Source organism: Zootoca vivipara, chromosome Z1, assembly GCF_965207765.1.
Source record: "Zootoca vivipara chromosome Z1, rZooViv2.hap1.1, whole genome shotgun sequence".
NCBI lineage: Eukaryota > Metazoa > Chordata > Lepidosauria > Squamata > Lacertidae > Zootoca > Zootoca vivipara.
This window is the reverse complement of record NC_142583.1, coordinates 30,235,837-30,254,455: the sequence shown is the minus strand read 5'-3', so window position 1 is coordinate 30,254,455 and position 18,619 is coordinate 30,235,837. Positions and strand designations below refer to the sequence as shown.

At 44.1% G+C, this 18,619-nt stretch overlaps 1 protein-coding gene across 3 annotated transcripts in view; it reads right to left on the bottom strand.

Annotated features, from left to right (window-relative positions):
- Nucleotides 1-3,808: 3,808 nt before the first annotated feature.
- MFAP3L (microfibril associated protein 3 like) overlaps nucleotides 3,809-18,619 on the bottom strand; it is a 28,546-nt gene continuing 13,735 nt past the window's right edge. Inside the window, exons 1-3 of one of the 3 annotated variants that reach the window (XM_060278701.2) lie at nucleotides 13,757-14,923; nucleotides 13,245-13,655; nucleotides 3,809-10,012 (exon numbers count right to left, since the gene is read on the bottom strand). In XM_060278701.2, coding sequence (XP_060134684.2) covers nucleotides 9,138-10,012; nucleotides 13,245-13,527 — 1,158 coding nt within the window. In that variant the 5' untranslated portion in view covers nucleotides 13,528-13,655; nucleotides 13,757-14,923 and the 3' untranslated portion in view covers nucleotides 3,809-9,137. Of the gene's footprint in view, nucleotides 10,013-13,244; nucleotides 13,656-13,756; nucleotides 14,924-18,619 lie in introns of those variants that run through there. The other 2 variants (XM_035113226.3, XM_035113231.3) reach the window with 2 other exon arrangements.

Genomic DNA, 18,619 nt, shown 5'->3' with positions numbered 1-18,619 from the left:
TTAGTCGTGTCCGACTCTTCGTGACCCCATGGACCATAACACGCCAGGCACTCCTGTCTTGCACTGCCTCCCGCAGTTTGGTCAAACTCATGTTCGTAGCTTCGAGAACACTGTCCAACCATCTTGTCCTCTGACGTCCCCTTCTCCTAGTGCCCTCAATCTTTCCCAACATCAGGGTCTTTTCCAAAGATTCCTCTCTTCTCATGAGGTGGCCAAAGTATTGGAGCCTCAGCTTCACGATCTGTCCTTCCAGGGAGCACTCAGGGCTGATTTCCTTAAGAATGGACAGGTTTGATCTTCTTGCAGTCCATGGGACTCTCAATGGGACTCTCATAAATCATAAATCTCATAAATCTCTCATGGGACTCTCATAAATCTGCTGGGAAGGTAAATCTGCTTGAGCTTCTAAGCTGCAGGGGGTAGAAATATCATTATTTTAATGTTATACTACACCTTCCAATTCAACTGGTGATTTGGATGGATCAGAAGAAACTAGAACCTGAAAACAATGCTCATGCCCAGATTACCCTGTGGGGAGGCTAGAGCCACAGCATCAGAGCTGTTTCTGAGCCCAGAAGATGTGGTGGTAGTCAACTAAGTTATGCTCAGAGTAAACCCATTGAAATTAAGTGACATGACTAAGTTAGGGCCATTAATTCCAATGGGTCTGCTCTGTATAAAACATAGTTGACTGCCACCACACATGTTCAAAGCACTCTTACACCACTTTAACAGTCATGGAGACTCCTGTGAACTGTAGCTGGTTGTTAAGGGTGCTGGGAATTGTAGGTATTTGAGGCTAGTACCCTGAACCAACTGCAATTCCCAGGATTCTTTGTGTGTGGCTACCACCGTGTGCACAACATCATGTGTACATTGGGCCGTATACATGTGTGCTGGGTATTAACAACTCTCACCTGAAGAAGGGCTGGAGGCTGTATTTATCATGACGGCTGCTGGCTGTGAGCCTGAGTCCCATTGCACATAGGGCATGATAAAAAGTTAAATGCCTTCTATGGGACATTGATTTAGTGGGAGAGAGTTATGTAGGAGCTTAACTTTCTTTCACATGGCTGTTGAAATCAACAGGACTCCAAAGTGCTTCCCTTTGGCTAGATCATGGTCTCAGAGTCTTCCAGTACTTCTTACCACATGAATTGGTCTTGGGCTTCACATTATCCACCCCCCCCCTGCCCCAGCACAGACCTTCTCATCTTTCGAAAATATAAACTTTCCCTCCCTTTCACAAACCTTCACAGCAGCATATGCTTCATGTCCTTGTACAAGAAGACCAGCCTCTGTTTGTGATGAAACAGATTCTTAATTGGATTGATGTGTAAGGAGTAGATTTGAGATCAGCAGGACCCCCTAATTTACAAAGATGCTTTCAATGAATGAGTGTGGCTCAAGTCTCACAAGAGACAGTAGGGAATGCAAAGCCTTCATGGTGCTGCTTTCCTATTCAATGCACATCTCTCTGATCGTAAGTCATCTTTGAAGGAAATCAATGATCTTTGTTTCGTAACAGCTTTTCTTACTGTTCCCAGGAACCGCTTCCTATCATTTCTCAAGAGGGCATTAAAAATGTTAAGCACTCTCTCTCTCACACACACATAGCTTGTTTATATATTACACACTGTACAATTCATTTACAGAAAGATTTTGGTGCCAAATTACAGCTAGGCTGCTGTGAAAACATCTCCTTTCACACCCTAGAAAACAAATGCTTCTCAGCTGCTCTGGGCAATTCATTGTTCTCAAAGATCCAGTGGAACAGAGGTGATTGAAATAAGATGGGTGAAGATTTCCTTGGCATTTGTGGCGATTTCTATGGTGACCACATAGATTGCAAACAATAAACAGCTTACAATGCTTTTCTAAGGAGAAAAGAGACTGCCTGTGTTTAGTTTTGTCAATGTGACAGAAACCTAAACTGGAGATGGGAGACTTCTGTGTTTTCACAATTTGCTAATTGCGATTTGAAAGCTTTCCTACTTCCTTGCTTTCCCCAAGTACATTTTGAAGCAAAAAAGAAATGGTGAATCCAACTCCAAACAAAAAACCCTTTCAGGAAAACAGAAAATAGTTCACTGCTGCATTGCAGTAAGAGTGTAAAAAAAAACCAACCCAAACATTTTTGTTCTTTGTATTTTCTTCAGTGCAAGACTACACAGAGAAGGAAGTATTATGTGATTCATTGTCCAATGCTAAGAGCAGCTTGACTAAATAAACACGGTGAATTTCCCAGCAACATCCAGAGATGTCATGGTAGCACTCTGGTGCAAATGTTTAGCAAGATACAGGAAATGTAAAAATGGGCTCCACAAGGAATCTTGTGATGGAATTCTGGTGTCCATAATCATATTTCATTTTTGTTGCACCCCTGGTTGTGGGAAGCATATTCAAACTGAATTCTTAAAGAAATGCTTGCACTATCTAGGGAAATGTTCCCATTCAAAGTTCAAATGCCCATACTGGAAACACTCCTGTAAGACATCCAGCATAGTGCCTGGTTTTTGTGAATATGATTTTCTTTATTTTTCATTCTGGTGCTTTGTGCTTAAAGCAGCAGGGGTCTCAAACTGGGAATCCTGGCATCAGAGCTCAGGAGCAGCTCTCCGTTTTACTGTGCTGGCTTGCCAGAAGAAGGAATTTATTTACTTCATCTATTTCATACAAGTTATATACCCCATGATTGGGGGGAAAAACCTGGTCAAAGTGATCTTGCTAGTCTGGTTTCTGCTGTACTTCAGCATCACAACCTATTGGCCTATATTTATCATCATATAAAACTTTTGACATTGGACAGCTCCTCAATATGAGGAACTTGTGAACAAACAGCTCTGCCTGGTTATTCATGTATCGGTATCTGATAAACTGCTTGTGTATTTGGTATATGTCCGCCTATACTCCATAAGCCCAGGCGCGTTCCTCTCGCTCAGCACTGTGAATGAGCCCTGTCATTTTCAATTACCTGAAGAGTAATTGACAAAACTCAGGCACAGAACGGTGGCAGGCCATTTAGGACAAGAAGTTAAAAGATGTGTTCCCCTTCTTAAGCCTGGAGCATTTGAAAAAAGCTTGTGGGGGAGGAGTGCAGATTGGTTATTTGCTATTTATTTAACTCGTTAGTCATCGAACACAGGCTAATCTCGAGGTGACTTGTGCAATCGTTTTAAAAACATACAAAATTGTTAAAAATGGTCATCAGAACTTAACAAATCAATGCAAAAACACCAATCTTCGCAAGGGGTGGGGAGAACCTTATCAGCAACCTCAACCCAGTTGGATTATATCCCATCAAATGCCTGGGAGAAGAGGGAAATCTTAACCTGGCACCAAAAAGATGTGTTGGTGCCAGGTAGGCCTCACTGGGGAGATCATTCCACAGGCAGCGGGGCTACAACAAAAAAGGCCTTCTCCTTTGTTGCCACTCTCCAAGCCTCTCTCAGAGAACTGCCTCAGAGAGTGCCTTCCCTTCTCATAATGGAGTGTAGGGTGAGCTGCTGGGCAAAGAAAAGAACGGGTAACTTTCTTTGCCTGAACTTGCTTTAGAATCCAAGCCCAATTTTGAGTGATTCCCATCCCCCCAAACCCTATTCCAAATGTTCAGGAAGGCCTTTCTGACTTTCAGAAAACAGGTTTTCATGGAACATAAGGTCTGCTGAAGGTGGGAGGGGGCAGAAAACACCCATGCCCCAATGTGAATTTCCTGAAATTAACTTGTGTCAGGATCCCAGTTACTGCCAGTCAGCTAAAAAACAAACAAACTCAGCATTTGCTGTTCTTAAAAATCAAGACACGGCAATTACGCATTTGTGCAACAGAATACTCATGTTCATTACATTTGTCCTGAAATAATGAAGACAACATTAGCTTCAGTGTAAGCAGTTTCTTTGCAGCGAGGAAAATGCAGAAATTCTACATTCTGTGAACATAGGTTTGCAGTCCATAAATAGTGTTTGGCCAGGATAGCCACAGTCAGGATGGACAACAAGAAACACCCCCATCATCCCTGACCGCTGGACTTGCTGTCTGAGGTTGATGCCCAACATCATCTGGAGAGCCACAGGTAGTTGCTCACCTCTGGCCCAGGTAAATGTTGGCAATTCTCTAAGTCCAGGCTTCAATGAATATTTAACACTTTAACATTGATTACAGTTGCTTGAGCAGTAGTTGGCGCGCTGCCTTAGGTTAGGAAAACATTACAGTACATTACAGTACGTTTTTTAAAAAAATTATCTGTTGATCAGAAGAATGACAAAGCCACAAATTCTCCTGGTATACAAGACTCACAGTTAACAATTCAGTCAAAATAGGCAGACACTGGCATCTGAAAGAGCAGCCCCTGTAAGATAAGCTGACAAGCAGAGGGCAGGAACACATCTTTTAAGAAGAGACAAAAAAAGCTGCATTAAGGAATCAATAGCAAGTTCACCCTTCCAAGAATGGGTTTCTGTTTTAGACTAAGCACATTCATGGAAGTATTTAGCCTGCATCATAGTTCCTTTTGTATCCGAGATGTGATACAATGTCACTAACCCCTGGGGTAGCCTATTTGGTGCCCTCTATAATTTGTTGAACTCCCATCAGGCTCAGCCAGCATGGTCAACAATCAGGGATGGAGGGAGTTGTAGGTCAACAACACATGGAGGAATACCACAATGGTTCTTCCTGCACAACCTATTTAGACCATAATCCAGTGATTTAGCTCCTCACACCTCTTACTTGTGGAGTTACCTTCACCATGACAGGGAAAGGGTTCTTCTTGAGCTTTTAGCCTAAGACCACACTCCAGAGCCATGCTAAGAGCCAACGATGACATATGGAAACGCAGGAAAGAACAGCACATACAGTGAGGAGCGTTCCTTTCTGTTTTTGCTTTGCCAAGACACTGCCAAAGAACCAAGCTGCTTGGTTCAGCCTGATGATCACTATGGTTATTTTGCATACATTTTAAAGCTTTAATTTAACTGTTACAGGTGGTACTTTTGTGCATGTCATTGCTATTTAATACCACTTTTTAGCTCCCATCCCCTGAATGCATACACCTTACAACTGAGGATAACGCCATGCACTTGATGTAGAGCAGCCTCCCACAACTTTGCGCTTTCCAGATGTTTTGGACAACAACTCCCATGAACCCTGTTCCAGGTGCTGTCTGAGGCTGAGGGGAGTTTGTAGTTCAAAACATCTGGAGGAAAACAGGTTCAAATTGGCTGAAGTAAATTCTTGTGCACAGAAGATTAAATTGGTTAAATCTTAAAAATGCTAGGAGGCCCTTTGTTGTCTTAACCTGCTGCTATTTAGCTATTTAGTCTATATAGTGCTGCACAAAATAAATATAAACTGCATGTGCTATTTGCTCCTGCTCATGTATTAATCTTGGTTTTCAGTTGCAAGCTCTCCAGGGCAGGAACTTTATCTAGTCTGAGGTTTGCATGACTCATTGCCTGTGCATATCAAATACTGAATACAGTAAGACTGTTAATAAAAGGATTGACTTTAAAAATAATAGGCATTAAGCAGCATCTGCACTCCTTTTGAAATTTCATTTTGCTATTATAGTATACTACATTTAACAGTGCAATCCTACACATGCCTACTCAGAGGTTCTACTGAGTACAAACGGGTTTGCTGTCATGCGAAGTGTCTATAGGGCTGTAGTCTGTTATTGGTGCACAACTATTCCAAAGCTAAAATGCTAATTTTTGGAATTCCTCCAAAAAAAAATTCCCTCCTCCCCCAAATAACATCATCTTGAAGGAATATAGGTAAAGGTAAAGGGACCCCTGACCATTAGGTCCGGTCGTGACCGACTCTGGGGTTGTGCGCTCATCTCGCATTATTGGCCGAGGGAGCCGGCGTACAGCTTTCAGGTCATGTGGCCAGCATGACAAAGCCGCTTCTGGCAAACCAGAGCAGCACACGGAAACGCCGTTTACCTTCCTGCTGTAGCGGTCCCTATTTATGTACTTGCACTTTGACGTGCTTTCAAACTGCTAGGTTGGCAGGAGCTGGGACCGAGCAACGGTAGCTCACCCCGTTGCAGGGATTCGAACCACCGACCTTCTGATCAGCAAGCCCGAGGCTCTGTGGTTTAACCCACAGCGCCACCTGCACTGAGTGAAGGAATATAGAAGCTATGAAATTCCACAAAGTAAAATAAGCAGTCTGCAGTCCAGCACTCAGCATATCCACATCCGAACTTAACAGACATGTAAATAGATAAAAGACAGGGCTTAATCTTTGGACAAGCTTAATTCTTTGACCATTTGCCATGGATTTGAATATGGTGACTCCAGGTTAAGTAGCTTAGGTAGCTATAGTCTAATGTACAGGTCTTGTGAATAGTTGCACACAAGGAGGGTGTTCTAAGTGAATGAATGGAAGGAAGAAAAGCTGAAAGCAGAGAGGGAAAGGATAACGTTTGAGTTAATTTCCTTCTCTTTCTAACTCATTCAAGCTTTTTCTCGGGGCAAAGGCTCTGCTTAGATCTATAAATTCCTGAGTAGTGACAGCAATCAAATAGGCATCTAAGTGCTTAGACTGTACATGCAATTTGTGGCAGCTTAAGAAATCCTTTTTAACAAAGCCCCATCTAGACATTTGCAACGCATACTAAATAAATACATTGGGGGGGGGTGCTGGCACACCCACACTGCCATTCTTGGCATCCTCCACAAGTTGAAAGTTGGCTGCCCTGTACTTGTGGAGGCTCCTTGCAGATTTAAGAATCCCTCAGTGTTCTAAAATGTGCAGGGAGAATTCACAAGTACAGGAGGACAGTCTCCACTCATCTCACGGAGAGTGACCATAACAATGGGAGGTGGAGCTAGTATCACTCATCCACACAGACTTTCCCCCTTTGCATCTGATCCAGTAGTGTTGGATCCAGTAGGTCTCTTATGAGATTCCCAAAAGGAGCCTCAGTGAGATCAGAAGACATTTCATGTGAACATTTAATGTACGCCTGTGTTCCTTAGCACAGGCTGTCTATTAAAGTATATACATAATGACTCTCTGGCTATCCAAGAGTTGATCTTTTAGGAAAACTATATGCTTCTTGGTGACGTCTGGGAAGTAGAATCTGCTGGAGCTATGCTAAGTTGACCATCTGTACCACAGTGATTGGCGCCTGTTGACCTACATTATATCTAATAAGATATAAACCAGATCACTATGATTGTTACATCCTGCATCCTTCAATACGTTCACATAATTTATGCAGTCAAGTTATCCTTCAGTTCAAGACTTGCCCAATACCAGGCTGCCCATAAATGCCAGTGTAGATTTACATTCATTGACTTCACAGAGGTCTAATGGCTTCTTTCCAAACATCTGAGCAAATAGCTAAATCCCCCTCCAAATCATAGATTTGCAAGTGCTGTTCCCATGCTGGTAACAAACTACACAGTGACCTGCATTCACATTTCATTACAATTCAACAGTATTGTGCATAGATTAGGGCAGCCTCCCTCAACCTGATGTTGTTGGACTACAACTCCCATCGTCCTTGACAACTGGTAAGGCTGGCTGGGTCTGATGGGACATGCAGTCCAACAACAACACTTGGAAGAAGCTGAACTGTGTTAGGGTGATGAGATGCAAAAGAGGACAGGGCTGCACATTCATTTAGCAGTGGTGCAGAAGAAGGGGATGTTGATGTGTGGAGATCCTCTAGTTCCTTCATGACCAACATCACCTGTAGTACTTCCTCTCTTACACAAGGGGCCCTGTTCTCCTTTGCATGCGGCCATCATAGCTGGGGGAGTGGGCAACTGTGCTCCAGACTGCACTCCTTGTTTGTATAAAGCTTTCTAGCTGGAGACAAATAGCCCTCTTCTAACGGTAACAAGTGGCTTAGTGTATCCTCCCCTTGGAGCAACATTTGTTGGGCTCTTTCTTCCAGAGGAGCAAAAGAAGGAGGGCATTTCCCCCGCTCCACCCTCCCCTACTCCACATGCTCTAAATACAAATGGCCTGCTTTCAAATGAAGTAAATTCATCTGACCTTCTTCTTGCTTGCTACAAAGCGCTAGTAAATGGCATCCCACATAGATTTTCATTTGGCTAGGGAAATGCTCCCTCTTGAACAGCACTACAAAATTGTGGGAGCAAAGTCACAAGAGACACGTAAGGGACCAATTCACAGAGCAGAAAGCGGCAAGGCAGGCGGTTGGGGGGGGGAGAGAACATCTTTGCCGTGTTACATAAACTGAGAAACATTTCAACAGTAGAACAAAACAATAGTTCCATTGACTTTAGCAGCCCTGCTCCGAAGTCAAGGGTCTTCGGGGACCCAGGCTTATAAGTCCTGTTTCCAAGCACTAGACATGGTTTCCAAGTACCCATTGCAAGCAACGCTGATCCAAACTCTTCTGAGGTAAATATTTTGTGAATAGTTTTTTTTAAAAAAATCTCCTGAACATTAAAATGCAATTCATATTAGTGTAATAGCAATTATTCCTTCACAAACCTCCTGACTAAACTAAGGGCCAAGCCAGACTTTCATAGCACAACCAGCAGCTACATCAGGGCTTCCCCTTTCCTCATCAGATGTGTGGTGGGACCACTATTTTTCAGCAATGGAAACTTTTGCTGCTAAATGCCAACTGCTGCACATGCAGAGTGTAGGGAAGAGGTTCGTTGGGGTTGTGGCTGGAGAGAAAAGGTTAAATCTCCTGGGTTCCACAAACCCCCTAGGCTCCCAAACCAAGTCAAAAAGTGGAGAATCCCATGTGTGGTATTTAAATTAAAAAACAACAACACACAACCAGGTGTGATTGCTAGTCCTGCTAAGTGGGTACATACCATACATTTAAAGTAACCCCCTCCAAGAATCCAGGGAACTGTAGTTTGTTTAGAGAGTGTGGGGAATTGGAGCTACAAGGGGTAAAATTCACTTCCCAGCATTCTTTTTTGGAGGTTGTGGTGGAAATGCGCTTTAAACGTACGGCGTGCTTTCCGCCGTAATGTCTGGTTCGACCCTCAGGAAGAAAGGGCCCAGTAATCCACACATGCAGGCTTTTGCTATGATAGTCTTTAGGTAAGGCTTATTGGCAAAACATTATCCTTTTTTATTTTTAAAGAGTGCTTCACCTAATATTCTTGCTATGCATAGATTTGAAGATTGTGTCATACATGGCTTTCATAAACAGTGCTTGTGTCCATGTTGCTTCCCGGAGTTGTCTCAGGAGTGTTTGGTTCACTGGAAGGCTCTGAGGCCGGCTCAGGAGGTTCTTCTGGCGCTTGGACAATTTCTTCCTCTTCCTTCTCCTTTTTAATTTCCAATTGTATACTGCCATGTGACTGGTCATCCACCCAGTCCTTTTTAGCCAACGGGTGGACCGACACTTTTATCGCAATCTTCAGCGGTGGTTCGTGCAGAGAGGAAGCATCTGAGTCAGCGGTGAGAGAGCTGCTACGCTTTATGGAGTTGGGAATCATGTACATCTCTTCCGTCTCAGCAGTCTCTTGTCCTTCAGCTGACTGCCTTACAGAGTTATGGCCCTGCTCCTCTAGCCCCACCACCTCCATGATTTCTCCCATTATAGTCTTGCAGTTCATGATGAGAGGGGGCAGTGGGACACTCCTAGCCAGCTCTTCAATGTAGCGGGCAAACTCCATGGTCTTGAACTGTGTGACTTTGGCAAGCTCAAGGGTCTTTGCCGATGTGATGATTGGGATGCGTTTCGCAATCTCAAAAGCTTTCTGCAGCTTTTCTGCCCCTTCCGTCCGAAAGAAATCGTTGATGGCTTTCTCGGTCTTCTTTAGGTGGCTGCTCATCATGCACAGCCGAGTGATGTTTAAGATCAAGACAATGGTAAATGCTACAAGACATACAATCATGTAGTAGACCCCCATATCTCCAGAGGTAAAGACAACCCTCAGAGTCACTGTGTTATTTGCTTGGCCATAGATGTTAGAAGCGACACACGTGTATTTTCCTCGATCCTCAAATGACACACTAGTAATGTTCAATTGCCCGTTGTCAAAAATCCATTTCCCTGCTGGAAAGAATGCAGAAGTGATCAGTAAAAGGCCTTTGTTTAAGCAAACTAAGTGTCAGCAGAATAAACAACCATGCATCAATGCTATCTGCAAATAACTTGGAAATAATGTTCTACACAGTCCTATTTGGGTTTTCTGCATGCAAACAGGACTATGAGAATGCAAAAACAGTGTGGTAAGCCTGTCCCCAAATGGCTATCCCTGCCGTCCTCAAACTTGGAAGGGTGTGTGTGTGATGTTCCATGCATAATGTAAGCTCCTGTCTCTGCATCACATGACCCTCCCCCTCTCTCCAAAGCTGGAGAGTGGTGGGAGTGGGGTGGAGCTCACATATTTCGTCCCTGCTCGCATATAGGGTTTACATGCAAGCAGAACGCCCACATAGGTTTGGTCTCCACAATAATAATAATTGTTAGTTTTTATTACATTTCCATACGGGCCAAGACAATAACCCAAACATCTCCCGTCAGGATTGCTATGGTTTATCTTGTTCAGTGGCTAAACTGGCTGTGTGCACATTCCGGCAGAGTAAACTGTGATCAAAATAAAGGAAGTAAGAACAACCTTTGGAACAGTGAATTTTAAATTCATCTGACCTGAAGGGAATCCTGTAGTCCAAAAAGCCAATGTATCTTGTGCGAGTAAATGGAATTTAAGTGGTTTTGTAAGCAAGTTGAAACATGAACCAGTCTTCTAAACCAGGAACACAATTTAGCACAGTTAGACAAGGTTAAGCCCAGTAACATAAATAGACGTAAATGCACCTAACAGAAGTTTTCTCATATATATTCATTTTTAGGCAATGACAAAAGGCATTAAAACACAGAACGGGGGGGGGGGAGAGGTTAAAGCAGCTTCTACCACCTTAGGAAGCTCCTTTATACCAAGTCAGACTTTTGGTTCATCTAGCCAAGCAGGGCAGTCTCGGAGCAGGTCGCGCGCCCTGGCGCTGAGGGGCGGAGATCGCTCCGGCGCCCTCGCAGGGCGCAGCATGGTTTCCGCGCGGCTTTGCCACGCGGCACCCTGCCTACCAGCCCAGCACCCTGGCGCACCAGGGGTCTACCTACCTGTAGCCAAGCACTGTTTCATCCGACTGACAGCAACTCTAGGGCAAAGGAGCTTCTCCTCATTGGTTACCCAACCTTTTCGGAATACAGGGAGCTGCCTTATACTGAGACAAAGCTACCGTCCACCTGGCTCAGTACCGGCCGCATCGGCATAAGCTCTCCAAGATTTCAGACAGGAGTCCTTTCCCAGCTGAACCTGAAGACGTCAGGATTTGAACCTGGAACCTTCTGCATGCAAAGTCAGTGCTCCCCCACTGAGCTGCAACACTCACCTAATTCCAGAAACACCAACATAAATTTCTGGATTAGAGCAGCTAGATGGGGAAAGAAACCGAGAACAGAGTGCATGAGCAAGGAGCAGGTGGGCAGAGAATGCTGATAGCTTGCAGTGGCAAAGGCAAGGCCACCCTCTGTGCCCTTGCAAGCCACAGGCAGCCCTCCTGCCTGTCACAGTGAGAGATGCTTTGCAAGTGCTTTAAATAACAACGCTGCAAATTGCAGGTCTTTTGAGCCCCAGCGGCGTCATTCAAACTCTAGCGGAATCGCTCAGAGCACAAAAGCATGTGCTGTTAAGCCTCCTACGCTGCTTCTGAAATTCCGTCCTCCACAGTTCAGCTTGTTCCTTCGTTTGCTTTCTTCGGGTAGAAAATGTGTCAACATGTTTCTGCTGTGCATAGTTAGCTGCACAGGAAGCAACTGCAGAAAACAAAACCTGCTTCTTGCCCAGCCAGCTGCCCCAGGTCAGTCCACCAGCAAGGAGATGTTTTAGTATTGACATGGTATCCTTTTTTTAGAGGAAGATGCGGGATCTAAATTTAATAAATAAACGGGATGGCAATATGTCATACTCCACTTACTTCAAAATGTGCTAAGCCTCTCCCTGCTGCTCATTCTGCTGGGTGGGGGCCTGGACTTCTGCCCCAAAGTCCTGCCCTGATATAGTGCCACTGAGTGCAGGTGCTGTAAACTGATACATAAAGTGGTACCTTGGTTCTCAAACTTAATCCGTTCCAGAAGTCTGTTCCAAAACCAAAGCATTCCAAAACCAAGGCGTGCTTTCCCATAGAAAGTAATGCAAAACGAATTAATCCATTCCAGACTTTTAAAAAACACGCCTAAAACAGCAATTTAACATGGATTTTACTATCTAAAGAGACCATTGACCCATAAAATGAAAGCAATAATCAACGTACCGTACTATAAAATAAATAAAACAGTATTGTAGATGATAAAAATGAAAAAAAATTTTTTCCTTCCCTGCACTGATGATAGTCATTGTTTGGATGGGGGGGGGCTTTTATCAATTTCCGCAGTCACACAATCAATCAATCAATCAATCAATCAGTAGCTGAACTGGGTTCCACACAGTCACAAAAACAAATTAACCAAAAAAGCCTCAAAAACAAAAACGCAAAATAAATAGCAAAAACAAAAGCGCCAAACTTAATCCATTTGGGAAGTCCATTTGACTTCCAAAATGTTCGAAAACCAAGGCACAGCTTCTAATTGTTGCAGGCGCTTTGGAAACAATAGCCAACAACCCCATCAGATGTTCGGCTTCCAAAAATCGTTTGAAAACTGGAACACTTACTTCCAGGTTTTCAGAGTTTGAGAACCAAAGCATTTGAGAACCAAGGCATTTGAGAACCAAGGTACCACTGTATTCCTAAAAACAATTCTCTAATCCTTTCGACCTGAACTGGTGCTGAAATGACACTCTATGTTCAGCTGCGCTTTATTTACTTATTTGCATTGTCACATTGACCTCATCTTTGCTGCTACCATCACTTTCAGGGGGTATTTGATTTTATTGTTTCTAAATTGTGGTTTGTTATTACGGTATGTGTTTATGGTGTATGATAGGGGTTGTTAACCATTTTTGGCCACCTTCGCCCTTGACCAGTCCTCCAGGGGTTGCATGCCATGGGTGAGCATGGCCAAAAGCGGGAGAGACCACCCCACATTCTTATTTGCACACACAGGCCACAATCTGTCAAATGATCCAGCTGATGACTGGGGAGGGAGGAGTGCTGAATCCCTATCAGGGTGTTGGTTTAGGTCAAAGGATTTAAACTTCTCCACTCAACTCATGCCCCATTTGCAATAACTGTAGCATCTCGTTTATGCACCAGGTGGACCATGTGTTAGCTCCACAATTACCTACCTGTATTCCCATCTTCCTTCAGCAAATGGCCGTTGGAGTTGTACCACTTGTAATCTGGCCCCGGATGACCTTGAACGTTGCAGTCAATCAAGGCACTGTAACCTTCCTTGACTATAATGTGATCAATTCTGGAGACGACCACAGGCACAGATCCTAAGAGCATATGAGTGTGGTTTAAAGTGCTGTTCGTGACATCTTCAGCAGCTGTCAAGACTGCTAGCAAGATGGAAAGGTGTACGGTAGTCCAAAAGGACAAAAGGAGGTGGCGGCTGAACATGTTCATCTGTCTTCTTGTGCACTGCAGAGCAGACTTAAGGATGGGCCAGGAATCGTGTAGTACACTGTCCTGAAGAAGCCATGGGTAATATTAACCTCGATCCGTGAAATTTTAAGAGCCAAGAAAATAATACCCTGCAAAATAAGACAAGTTATATCAGCAAATGGGAGTGAAGAACGTTACTGAAGGTGGAATAATATGTCCTTAACCAGTCCAGTTATGCCAACCTGCTTACACCATGAGTAGGCAATGTGGTATCATTCAGATGCTTCTGGACTCCAATTCCCATCAAACTCAAGCAGCATGGCCAATGGTCAAGGATGATGGGAGGTGTAATCCTACAACACCTAGAGGTAATCACATAAGTACATATGTAAAAGGCTGTGGATTTAAAGTGTGTGGGGCTGTGGGGTGTGTGTGTGTGCAAAAATATTTAAGCAAACGTGATTTTTGTGTGACAGAATGTAGCTAAGGTCATAGCTTATAATGCAGACAGAGCCCTGAAACACATTTGAATTATTATAACCTTTTAGCAGTCAATTATCCAGCAAAAAACCTCTCCACTGGCGATGCAATTAAGGTTTCACTAGAACCAGAAAGTAAGTTGTGATCTGTTCCATTAAAGCAGTGCAATGTGGTTGATATTATTAATAGAGCAACAAATCTATCAATAGTTGAGTCATGGGGGCAGAAAAGTCCAGCAATCCTTGGAAGCAGCAGTAGCACACCAGAACTTGAGAAGATATGGCCAGGGAGTAAATAACCATCTCTCTGCTGTTGCTGCCTCCCTGTATTAGTGTTTCAAGAAACACCAAACAGCTGGTGCCCAGAGCAAGTGCTGTAAGGGCCAGGAGGCCTTCTTTCCTCCCTGACTGAGAATTGCCCAAAAGCAGAAACGCCAAAGGGAATGGTCTGCAAAAAGCTTAGGCAGAAATCAGGCTAGCCCAGGAGCTCCAAATGGTTAACAAGTCGATGTCTGGTGAGGATTTTCACAGCCCTCAGTTGTAATCCTTTCCTTAATTGTGTCATGTAATGAAGAGTAGAAAGCATTATGGAAGCAAAATGTTGTCACCCCCCCATTAATCCCAAGTCAACAAAGCGATGCTTGGCCACCTCTTTATGTGGTACTGTGCCCTGCAAATTAATTAATGCAACCCTTTACGATGACATAGGAGACTCTGAATTCCATGAAGCCTTGTTTTAAGAGTATCCAAACCAATGTATTTCCAAACAAGATTATTATATGCAACCTACAGATTTTGGCTTGGAAGGAAATGCAAAACACCAGGATTTACTGATGCAGCACACAGGGGCAGAGGAAGGGGTGCGGTGGGGGCGGTCCGCCATGGGTGTCATCACTGAGGGGGGTGACATTCGGTGTGCCGCCTGCCTGCGACTTCCAAGTCTACCCTAAGCCGTTGGGGGAAGGGGCGGAGCTGTGTCGCCTTGCCGGCGGCCTTCCCCCTTCATTTTGACAGCTCGGGGGAGGCTTGAGAGTCATGGGTGGGCCTTTTCCCCTTGCTCCCGGGCTGCTTCCGGGGGGGGGGGAGCCTCCCCTGAGCTGTCAAAAGGAAGAGGGAAGGGAGGAAGGTGCTGGCAAAGCGGCCTGGCTCCCTCCTCCCCGCCCAGGAAGCAGCCCACCATGCTCACTCCATCCCCCATGGATGGGTCGCTCCGTCCCCATGGGTGTCTCACCCCCGGGACACTCGCCCTGCCCCCATGGCCCCACCCCTGGGTGCGCAGCATGTGCGCTGCTCTGGGTGCTGGAGCAGCTAGCTCCGCCTCTGGCAGCACATTGGGTTCAAAAGTTCACTGGAAATGTGCAGTCTCAACGATGTGAACTCAAGACAATGACAGGCTAGAAAGGGTGATCGATAAGTCCCACTCATTGGTAGCTGTGATCTCTCTGGCTTTTCACAGTTTTTATATGAGCAAGCAATTGTCTCCAACTCTATGAGCCATTTCTAGTTGAACAACATCACCTCCGGGATCTCTCCATCCCCATCCTTTTCACTAGCGCTAGCTGAATCATAGACACTGAAAAACACTCAACTTATACTTTGGCACCGTTTTCATAGCACCGCACCCATCTGAAAGGTACTATGCCAAAATGCATGTGTGCATACCTTCTCTCACAATAAAATCTCTTTCTTCCCCTCTCCCAACTCCCCTGCAGCAAGCAGAAAAAGGAATATAGCAGATGAACAATATGATCTGATGTAGTAAAATCCTATGCATTATTCAGAAAATAGATCTGTCTTCAAGGAAACTTGCTTCCTAGAGAGAGAGAGTAGAGCCTTAGACACAGCCTGACAGTGTAATCCTCTTCATGCTTACTTGGAAATACGCCCTATTCTGTTCAATGGGATCACTCATTAGCACTCATTAGCAAGGATGCTTAGGAACTGGTTAGGGGAAAATGAGAAACTCTGTCCATTCCTACCTAGGAGTCCTTTCCATCCCCAGTCTTACCAATCAGGAACAGCAGGGTTTGTTTGTTTTGTCTTTTTTGTTTCCCCCACCCAACTCCATGATGCAATAGAAAAGGTACTGTATGTTTATCATAGGAAAAATGGCAGGTATATTCAAATCAAGGCTAAACTTACCCAGGTACATATTATTTCATGTGCAGATAGTATTTCTCTTAGCAGTTGGCACGAGTGCATTCTTTGCAAACAAATCTGTTTTGTAATACTTATTACCACACACTGGACCTGCAGTCAAATTTGCTTGCTTTAAAGCCACATCACTCTGCCACATCTACAAATCACATGTTGTAATGTGCAAATGAAGCATTTAATCACTCCAATACCAGTTCTGGGTGGAGTGTAGATGCAATAACTTCTCTCATAACAATCTGTTTCAGGGACATCATTAATTTTGGGGAAAGGACTGTATAATCATTTCTTTTATCTGCTCACAGATTCAAGTAACTTTAGTTACACATATAGATACGGGCTGGAGAATGACAACTCAACAAACTAAACAAAAGTAAAATTGGATTTAAAATGAGTGATACTCTTATTTCTTTCTTATGAGCTTGTGAAGTCAAAAGAGTTTCTGCCTTCCAAGATTATTGGAACAGTTTTTGTCCTTGGTGCTACATTTGTATAGAGCTCCACCCTAGAACATTTACAGTGTAATTATGTACATGTAGACTTGCCATATACGTCAGGAAAATTCCTGACATGTCCTGGTTTTCGGGTGTAAAAATGGCGTCAGGAGGAAATTTTGCCAAATCATAAAAATGTCAATGAGACGTACTCTCAAGAAAGTGGGGTTAGGATTGCAGCCTTCATGTGACACTGCATTTCCTTATCAGCAGGGATTAGAATCTTTGCAGGAGAGGGTATAGCCTCACTGTGGGGGAAACCAGCTGCTGTTAGCCTTCGCTAATAAACCAAGGAACACAAAACCTACAACACACACCCAGTCTGGAAGCACCCTTGAAACACAAGTATCAGAGAGCTGCATAATTACGAAATAGCACACTGGAGGACGCACAAGCAGCAAGAACATTTTTAGCAATTAAGTAAAAGTGGCATGGGAACAGGAAGAAGGCTGTGTTTGCTTTTCACAAGCAGTGCCACAGGCTCTGTGCATAAGGGCTTATGATACTCGCACAGCCACATTCCATGCAGCAATTGAAAAGCAAGGAATGATTGCAATATTTCAAACCCTATTTGCAGTTGTTCTTTGTACTGTTTTGAAAAACATGTTTGCTGTTTTTATATGTTTGCAAATCGCCTTGAGACAGATCTGTAAAAGGCAATTCATTAATTAACGATGATCGCCGAAGAATCGATGCTTTTGAATTATGGTGCTGGAGGAGACTCTTGAGAGTCCCATGGACTGCAAGAAGATCAAACTTATCCATTCTGAAGGAAATCAGCCCTGAGTACTCACTGGAAGGACAGATCCTGAAGCTGAGGCTCCAATACTTTGGCCACCTCATGAGAAGAGAAGACTCCCTGGAAAAGACCCTGATGTTGGGAAAGATTGAGGGCACTAGGAGAAGGGGACGACAGAGGATGAGATGGTTGGACAGCGTTCTCGAAGCTACGAACATGAGTTTGACCAAACTGCGGGAGGCAGTGGAAGACAGGAGTGCCTGGCGTGCTCTGGTCCATGGGGTCACGAAGAGTCGGACACGGCTAAACAACTAAACAACAACAACAATGCTACCACTATGAGTAATAATAATTTCCCAATTTATAAAGTACAGTATTGAACTTTGAATATGGATTATCCTTGAGAATATAAAATGTGCAAAAAGCCAACATCCTCAACCTCTCCAGCTATCTGCTCAGTTGTGGAGTAGCAAGTACCAGTGAAGTTAGCTAAATCTTAGTTTTGTTCTTTGCGCATGGCCCCAGCAAAATCTTTCTTTGACTTGTAAATGCCTTCAGAATATGGATCGTAACAACAGGTCTTGAAACCAGAAGGTGTCAGCTTCATTTTATTTTAAAGAGCACAACTTGGAATATCCTTTTGCCATTATCAATGGGCAGAGCAATCTAGTAGGAGTAGGGGAGGGAGAATTTGTGGTAGTTAAGGAGGTAGCCTGAGGGGAAAGAGGTATTCCAGCTGTAGGGCTTTCATCTTTCCCCAGCCCCACCTGGGGGCATCTTGGGGAAACAGGGAAAGGGACACTGCAAAACCCCATGGCTCCCAGGATGCCTTCTTAGTGACCACAGGATTGTGCCCTAAATGTCATCACACATTACATTCCAACATTAGTCATCCTCAAAAGGAGACCCACTGAAATCAATGAACTTAAGTAACATGTCTACTGATTTCGATAGATCTACTCTGAGCATTACTAACGCTGGATATCACCTATAGGATGATTATGAATTGGATTATGGATGTGAAAAATCATTCTCGTGTTTGAATGTCCAATGAAATTGTAACACTCAAGGTATGGTTAAGGGATGGAGGGGGGGACACACACACTCCCAGCCAATCCATGCATTCCAGGTGGGTTCGTATGGGAGCAGCAATCCTTGAAGCCCCTAGGTCTCAAGCATCTCTTCAGATATTGTTGACCTCCAAGTTCCATCAGCCCCAGACAACATGGCCAATGGGCAGACATGAT